This window comes from Pundamilia nyererei, unplaced genomic scaffold, assembly GCF_000239375.1.
Source record: "Pundamilia nyererei isolate P.nyererei 1_Seehausen unplaced genomic scaffold, PunNye1.0 scaffold00038, whole genome shotgun sequence".
Classification (NCBI taxonomy): domain Eukaryota; kingdom Metazoa; phylum Chordata; class Actinopteri; order Cichliformes; family Cichlidae; genus Pundamilia; species Pundamilia nyererei.
In genome coordinates, this window is record NW_005187439.1 from 789,545 (window position 1) to 798,605 (window position 9,061).

General features: G+C 42.6%; 1 protein-coding gene across 1 annotated transcript in view; it reads left to right on the forward strand.

Annotated features, from left to right (window-relative positions):
* The first annotated feature begins 5,151 nt into the window (after positions 1 to 5,151).
* The window catches only part of rufy3 (RUN and FYVE domain containing 3), a 12,485-nt gene continuing 8,575 nt past the window's right edge, over positions 5,152 to 9,061 (forward strand). Inside the window, exons 1-4 of the mRNA XM_005730649.2 lie at positions 5,152 to 5,869; positions 8,172 to 8,345; positions 8,563 to 8,680; positions 8,839 to 9,036. Coding sequence (XP_005730706.1) covers positions 5,692 to 5,869; positions 8,172 to 8,345; positions 8,563 to 8,680; positions 8,839 to 9,036 — 668 coding nt within the window. The 5' untranslated portion in view covers positions 5,152 to 5,691. The remainder of the gene's footprint in view (positions 5,870 to 8,171; positions 8,346 to 8,562; positions 8,681 to 8,838; positions 9,037 to 9,061) is intronic.

Below are 9,061 nucleotides of genomic sequence, written 5' to 3' on the forward strand. Positions count from 1 at the left end.
TTTGAAAAACCAAGAATTGATTGATTATCTGGACTGCAAGATGCAGCTTTCTTAATTCAGATCATTCTGATCCAGATTAAATCCCTGGTGATGAGGAATATCTTTTTATATTCTCCAGTCTCTGGTAACTATCAGTCTGGCAGTTTTATTGGTCCCTAGTCTCCTCCTGTTGTCAGTTATGGGTATCACATGTAACAGTGCTCACTTTTCTTTGTATGAGAACTAGCAAAACATCCTCACGATAAACTTAGATCCTAAATTTAGAGCTCAGACTTTTGGCATGGAGCGGTTTGTTTCTTAATTATCTGACAGTTATTGTAAATAAATTTTTTCTTTTAATTTCCTTTTAATTCGTTGTGATGGATTCCTTTACAAAGCTCACACAGTTATGCCCACATATTACTCCGCAATGCATTCTGCTTATTTACACATGTTCACTGGGATACAACCTTCAAGAAGTTTAAGATAATATAAGATAAAATGTAGTTTATGTATCCCAAAATGTACCCAAAGTTGGATTTTAAAAAAATTTGTTACAGAAGCTAAATAGAAAGTATGGAGCTAAATAAAAATGAACCAAAATATGAAAAAAATAAGGTAAAATCTAATCTGAAAATCAAGATAAATTAAGTCAAAAATTTAAACAAATATATTCCTAAAGCAGAATTATGTCACATTCAACAGAACAGCGAAACAATATTAAAATGGCTGAGTGTAGTAAAAACAGGGTACCAAATATTAGATAACATTAAAGTGGCTTAGCAAAATAGTGTATCATGCTATTATTTATTACTATTATTCTCTGTGAAGGTTCTCAGTCATCCAGGTCATCGTAGTCTAAGGAGCTTGGAAAGAAAAGCGTCTGGACTTCTTTGAGTTGCTTGAAGACGTTTCACCTCTCATCCGAGAAGCTTCTTCAGTTCTACGTCTAAGTCGCTTTTCTTTCCAAGCTATTACTATTATTATTTGTATTTATAAAGCACCATATGACTATTGCTTGTTCTAAACAGTAGAAGCATTTTAAGAAAATATATAAAATATGTGGAAGGTTTTTCTTTCTGTGATTCATTCAACCACTGTACAGCTTTCAGCTATAATCCAGCTTTTGTGTTTTTAGGTTTTAGCTGCCACATCAGTGTTAGCTAAAGTCTTTGTTAGTGGGGAAAATGACAGTTTACTTTTTATCTTCTACAACAAACTGCGCTATTTATACACCTAAATGCTTGCAGGGTCCATTTTTAACCCACTAAGATAAAAATAGAGCACAGAAGAGGCTCCTTTAATGCGACATGTTTCGCAATGTATCATGGGAAACATAGGAGGACCTTCCCAGTCGTGCTTCTGCTGCTGGTGTCAAATCTTGCTTCGTGTATGGGCTCTGTGTATGTAAAAGACAGCTGACACAGCGCCTAAACTCTCGCGAAATTGGCAACAAATCTGACCAAAATGCTGAGGCTTGGCTATTTCCGGGTCATGGACAGGCCGCGGTGGACAGGACGAAAGGCGGAGTGATTACTAGAGAGGCTTTGCTGGCAAGTGAGTCACTATCCAGCTGTTGCTAATCACCTCAGTGCATGTCTGCAGAAGCTAACCGCAGCTAACTAGCTTGGTACTGCCCGACAGCCCCCCTTCCCCGGTCACATGAGACGAATTTGACCGAAGAGAGGATGGCGGAGCGGGATATGCCGCCGGGAGATCTTCCTCTGCGGTCTTCTCCAGAAAGTTCCGACAAACAAAACTCCTCCGATGAAAACGGACACACTGACAGCCCGGACGAAACTCTCTCCCCGACCTCAGTGATTTACTTCAAGGAGGCTTTAAACTCGTCCAACCTGCGCTTCGCAAAGGCTGGATCGCTGCCGCCCGCTCCGCTTCGACAGTATGACTTCCAGATTGAACGAATCGAATCGAGGCGACGAAGTAAGTGCTGACCAACTTCAAAAAGTACACCTTTCCCTGACAGCTAACACTAGCTTCCTAATACACTGAGAATACCAACTGTAACGCTGCAGTTTGTGCTGCTAGCATTGTTGGCTAACTTTCCAGCGTCCGTAAACAAACACCTTGCTGACACACGAACTCAGTAAAGTACCAGGAGTTATCGGAGCTAAAGCTGGGGAGAGGATAAGCTACATCACATGATTGTTGACTCTCAGCCTCAGATTTCTGTCTGCAAAGTAAAAGCCGCTGTGTGTTCATCTGTGTTGTTTCTCGGCTAATGTGTCAACATGTGTCATGTGTTTTGACAGGCTTGGTTGACTCACCTTGCTGCTGGTTATTGTTGTTGTTGTTGTATAGATTTATCATTTATCTGATTTGGAGCTGCAGAAAGTGACCTCCTGGCTCCTTTCCTAACCACTTGAAAAAAAAGTAGAATTCCTAAGGAGTTTTTAAGGAAAATAAGATCGCTCAGAGAATCCAGCTGCCCTCACACCAGGCTGTTTAATACTGTGACAGTGAGTGTTGTTTACATGGGTCTGCTGTGTTGAAACTATGCCTCAAAGATGTACTGCAGATGGCTCATCTTTGATACCTCCTCTAGTGTCTTTGTGTCGTCTTTCATGCAATTAATACAGAAGAAAACTATCACTTCCTTCCCAATGTCCGAATTAAATAATAAAAAGGATGAAAACTTTCCAAATCCTTCCATCCAACTTCTGATACTTATCTGGGTCTGGGTCACGGGTGCAGTAGCCTTCTTTCTCCCCAGCAACCTCCTTTAGCTGTTCTGGGGGGCATTGAGACATCCCCAAGCTAAATGAGAGACATAATCTCTCCATTATCCCTCTTGGTCGCCTCTCAGTAGGACGTGCCCCGAATACCTCTAACTTTGAACCTTTTCTGAATGACCAAGCTCCTAACCCCCTCTCTAAGGGAGAGCTAAGGCACCTTTTCAATCGCTATCTAAAGCTGGTGGTTATAGGTCAGGGGGGGATGTAGCTCTACCAGTAAATTCACAGCTACGCTTTCACGTTCATATCCACAACACTGGTGATGTTGCATCAGTCCATCTTTCAACGTCCTGCTTTGTTCCTCCCTCACTCATTAACAAGACGATCGAGATATTTGAGCTCCTCCACTGGAAGGTACATCCCATCCCCAACCCGGAGTGGGTATTCCACTCTTTGGTTCTCTGTACTGTTAATATTTATTAACATGATGAGCATCACTTAAGGCTCATGTTGATGATTTAATTTTGTGTGCTGTGATGAGCTTCTGGGTGGTGTTGTGTACTTTCCTTTCATAAAGGGATTGTCCAGTGTGTCCTCTGTTAAAAGAGGTAATAAAGGAAGCATTCAGACACCTTTCTTTAGTATTTACAGGAACTCTTAAAAGGAGTGGATGTATGTCTTATAGCTCTTATTCTGGCTGCAGATACTTTAGGGTCACTTAATTCAGTTAGAAACCTTCCTGAGGTATTGAGTCTTTGACTGATCCTGTCGTTGGTCGTGACAGAGTTGCTAACCTGTTGTTAAAATACCTGTTTGCTTTCACATCTTCATTCTCTATCAGCACACAGGTCTCTGTGGCATTTAAGATATATAGATCCTTTTTACTTTTAGTTTCCAAAGCTCTTGCAGAGAGACCTTAAATAAATGAAGGCAATAGGTCAGTAATGTCTGTCCATAACGTTACAGTATAAAACTTGAGTAGCATCCTATTCTTAATTCATCGGCTTTAATACTATGTTGGCCCACCCTTTGCAGCTATGAAAGCTGGAACTCTTCTAAGGTTTTCCACAAGGTTTAGGAGTGTTTATGGGGATTTTTGATGGTGGTCTCACAGTCTCCCCTCTAATTCATCCCAAAGGTGTCCTATCAGGTTGAGGTCAGGACTCAGTGCAGGCCAGTCAAGTTCTTCTACACCAAACTCTCTCATTCATGTCTTTGTGGACCTTGCATTGTGCAGTGGTGTGCATTCATGTTGGAACAGGAAAGGGCGTTCCCCAAACTGTTCCCAAAATGCCGAGAGCATGAAGTTTTCCGAAATGTCTCGTTATGCTGAAGCGCTAAGAGTTCCTTTGGGCCAAGTCCAGCTTCTGAAAAACAGCCCCCGGCATAATCATAGAAACACCTCTAAACTTTACACTTGGCCCATTACACTCAGACAAGTACCACTTTCCTGGCAAACGCCAAACCCAGACTCATCCATCGCAATGCCAGACGGAGAAGTGTGATTCACCACTCCAGAGAAAATGTGCCCAATCCACTAGAGTCTAGTAGTATCCTTTATACCACCGCATCTTACATCACTCGGTGATATAAGGCTTGGATGCAGCTGCTCAGGGATGTAAACACATTCCACGAAGCTCTGTGTGCACTGCTCTTGATCTAATCTGAAGGAACGTGAAGTTTGAGGTCCTACCGATTAACTCTGGAGAAAGTTGGCGACCTCTGTGCACTATGTGCCTTAGCATCTTTAAGCTGCCCCCAAAATACCAATGCAACATAGTAGAGAGGTTCAGTTTGGTTACGCTGTAGTCACCTGTGATCAGATGGCTGTCAATCAAAGTAGAAAGCGTATAAAATAATCGTCCCCATAAAGTTGTTACAATATGGAAACTAAGCTGTTTACTGTACATGTTTGTTTCTGCTGTAAAACTGGAGGTTTTAACACATCTGTGAGGATTGACTCACTTTTCTAGCCTCATGTGAACATTAAAGCAACTGCAGTTTTTGACTGTATTATACTGAACACATGCCGTTACTTTCTAAGAGAAAACAGAGGTTCGTTTCAGACAAACAAAGCAATCGATTAAAAAAAAAAAAAAAAGTGAAAACTTTCTCAATTAAATTTGTCACATGTTTATTTTTGTTGCCCTCTGATGGCACGGAGTGTCATCCTCTAAAGATGATCTGATTGTCAATATCCAGCTCGATGTTTAAGGTGTTAGGCCCAGGGTACCAAAAAGGGTGGGGGAATTAAAAAAAAAAAAGGCCCCCCCCTAAAACCGGGAACCTTGGCCCTAAGCGCACTTCATGCTCACTGCTGCTGCTGTTTTTCTGCTGCAGCCAGCTGACAGGCCTGTGTTCGAGACTGGGAGGAGGGGGGATGTTGTTGATGCTTCAGAGAGACACAGGCCCTCTGCTGCATCATTAGCCTTGGTTGGTTACTCCGGGGACCCCCCTCCCCCCCTTATTTTAGCTTCTTTTTTTTTACGCATGCACCATCTGCTCACGTGACAATGTGTTGCTGTACCCAGCGCTGCCGTCAGCCATCTTGGTCAACACCCACCCAGTGCATTCACTGCGGTGCGCAGGCAGTCCAATCACAGAGAACCGGTGCTAAGCTGACCGGAGGAGGGCTGTGATTTTTCAGCACGGTGCTCTCTGTTGCATTTTAAATCCCCAGTCGGCACAAAAGGCGATAACAAGAGGCTGAAGAGGAGGAGGCGGTGGAGGAGTAGAAGGCACAGACAGCAGCCTGTTTCACTCAGTTGTAGCAAGGAGGAGAGGAGGATGCATGCATAAAGAGGAGGAGCACCCTTTCTAACACCTGCTGAAGGCTGCTGTGGGCCTTTCCCGTCTTGTCCTTTTTGTTTCTTCCTCTGATTCTCTTTTCATCTTTCATCCTCTTGTTTTTCTGGCCTTCTCTGGCTGTTGGAACGCAAAGCTCCTGCATCTTTTGTACCTCCCCCCTCCCTTTTCCCCTTCGGTGGTGTTGGTTTTGCCTCGCACAAGCTGAGTCATCATGTCTGATCTGACGCCTCAGAGCGAAACCCCGACTCCCACCACAGACAAGATCACCCAGGCTGCCAGGGAGACCATTTATCTGTGCAACTTTCGCGTCTCTGTCGATGGCGAGTGGCTGTGCCTCCGCGAGCTCAACGACATCTCGCTCACGCCAGACCCCGAGCCGGTCCATGAAGGTAACGTGACAGATTAGCTCAGCGTTTGAGGAAGTGTTTGTGAGCACAGTGCGATATGTGTTAGGGCGTGGTGGTGTGCATCGCGGACACCAGAAGCAACATATTTCACCTGGTGAACGGTGTGAGCTGTGTCACGACGGGTTTGATTTCATTGAGGGTTACGCAGCAGGATGACGCCACTTATAAATAAGCCAGGGGCGGACAACAAAGCAGCCAGGTCCTGCTGGGAGGCTTCAAGTACTTGGTAGCTGTTGCTCCTTACAGAAGATCCCAGTTGCACAGAACAAACATGTTTGTGTGCTGATGATTTTCATTTAGTTTCTCCCACTGACAAAGCGGAGTGCAGCCAATTATAGATTTGGCAGCAAACACAAGCCTGACTGTAAACAGATATCTATAACTGTGTGCTCTGTTTTTATTGTTTTAAAACTGCCACACCTACTCTCAGCACGAGCAGGCCAGCTGGCAGCCACTCGTAGGCAGTTCAGTTGGCAAATGAAGCGCTGCAGCTTTCAGCCTACACCGCTGAAGAGTCCACTTTAATGACATTACAGAAGCCCATTAACAGACAACAGAAACATCTGCTTTAGGCTTTAGTTCTCTCTCCTCTTCACTCACTTTGCATAGGTTTCTGAGGTTCTTGTTATTGATAACGACAACATGCACAAGTTTGTTGCTTAAATCTATCATAGCACTGGTAGTGTCAAACCTTTTTATGGGAGACGTGGCAGTATTTATTTTAATGTTCATACAGTTTATCCACATGGCTTAATTTAACAAGCTGGGTAATCATTTCCATCCTGTTGAACATTTTCTCAGACTGATTCAGATCCACAGGGACAGATACAGGACATCTTATATTTTAAACATATGCACATAATATTTTTATTGTATAATAACTGTTCATGATATGTTTATTGTTATTGTTATTATTATTAGTAGTAGTAGTATTGTTATTATAGACTGTATAAAAAGATGGATGTAGCCAGCGTGACGTCACATATTGGTTGGCGAGATCCTGCCATGTGATTCCACCACCGCTCTTGGTGGTTTTAAAAACTGGAGGTAACAAGTGAGGGCTGGATCTGAAGCTGAGGGACACTGCACACTTATCAGCCACACAATAGAGCATGCTCTGCTTTAGCCACCTTTTTAAGTCTTCATTGTAACATTAAAACAAATGAACTTCATGTTGTATTTACTAAGACCTGAAACTTGTGATATGTCCCATAAGGTTGTTAGAGAAAGAAAGATAAAGGAAGGTTGTTTTCCTACAGACACGTACAGAGTCAACGACCTTATTACAGCCGCTGGTATCGCCCCCTGCTGGCTGCATTAGGAAGAATGCAGCTTTAAGGAGCTAAAGCGTTGGCGTCACTTTTCAGAGGTGGAAGCTTATGGATCTGTAGTTTCCACTGAAAGCGTTATAAAAGATGGACACTTTCTTCTTCTTCTTTTTTTAATTCTTTTTTTAAACAATTCAGATTGACACATGGGGGGAAAAAACCCAACGATAAATGACAAAGCTTGGCTCTTTGTTTCTGTCGCTGCAAAGGAAAACACCAGATAGAGATGGTGGAGAAAATGGTTTTAATCAAGCAGACCAGTAACTGCTATAAAATACCCAGATAAGTCACGCCGTCCTCCTGAACCAGCTCAGTATTTCTCAGGGTCTCGTTGTTTAGTTGCCTCAATTTTTTTCCCAGTTTTCTCCAATTTTCTATTTTACTTTCAGCATTAACATTATAATACAAATTTATACAGTTTTAATACCAGCATGCCGAGGATCTCTGCTAATTTGTTTACATTTTGCGTTAGAGAATAAGATGAACATGCTAATGTAAACTTTAAATGTGTAACTGTATTAATAATGTAAACAAATCTGCAGGGCAGCATAGAGCACCTCCACTAAAAGCCTCTCTGTGTTAAATGCTGACATAAATAATAGATCAGGCGTGCAGAACGAGTGGACTGTATTAAACTTTCACATTCTCTTAATTGAGACAATTTCTCTTGCAGACACATTTTATAGTTTATATTAAAACTGTATATAATCTTCAGATTTACAAGGTTTTTCACAGTAAGTCCTGGAGTTTGTCTTCCTTTAGCTATTTGTAATGATGGAGTCTTTGCTGTCTTGCTGTGTATTCTTTATTTCACCTTCCTGGAAACTGACTTTTTTAAAATTTCTGTTTAAGAAATACAGAGCTGACTTTCAAACGAGTTTAGTTCCTGATTTATTTGTGCTGTTAAATTCTGAAGGTGAGAATTATAAGTCTGTTTCCTTTTCTCCGTCTTTTAGATCCCAAGGATCCCATCGCAATCGAGAGGCTTAACTTGATGAACATGGCCAAACTGAGCATCAAGGGCCTGATCGAGTCTGCGCTCAACCTGGGACGCACGCTTGACTCTGACTATGCACCTCTGCAGCAGTTCTTTGTCGTGATGGAGCACTGTCTGAAACACGGGCTGAAAAGTAAAAACTGCATTCGTGTTGTCTTTTATAACTCCTTACAGTTTTTGACAGTGAGATGGGAGAGATTAAAATGTACAGCTGACATAGCTGTAAGGAATATTTAGTCTTAAACTCCTGCTTTAGTTTCCTTTTAACTGTATTGAGGCCAGTGTGTTTTTGCTCTTTCTGTATGCACGCTCTCAGTCTGTCCGTCTCATCGTTGTCTGTCAATCTTCAGCTAAGAAGACCTTCCTGGGGCAGAACAAGTCCTTCTGGGGACCATTGGAGTTGGTTGAGAAGCTGACGCCTGAGGCAGGAGAGATCACTGCCAGCGTAAAAGACCTGCCCGGGCTCAAGTGAGTTTGTTCAAAGTTTCCTACAAAAAAAGGCTCTTCTGCTTGGATTTTAATTATGTCATCTGAGCTTTAAACAATGCCAGAACGCGGCTAGCTGCCTTAATCTTGTAAAGGCTGTTAGTGTGTGCAAATCTCACTCTTCCCATGTTTGATACCAGAACTCCTCTAGGAAGAGGACGCGCCTGGTTACGACTGGCCTTAATGCAGAAGAAGCTCTCAGACTATATGAAGACCATCATCAACAGAAAGGACCTGCTCAGGTGTGTTTGGATCGTAATATTCACAGAGGCGAAGACTTTATGTGAACAGATGAATGTGGTGTCTCTTGTTGACCACTGCAGCCACAACATCTATCAGTTGGCAGCACAGTCATTAATTATA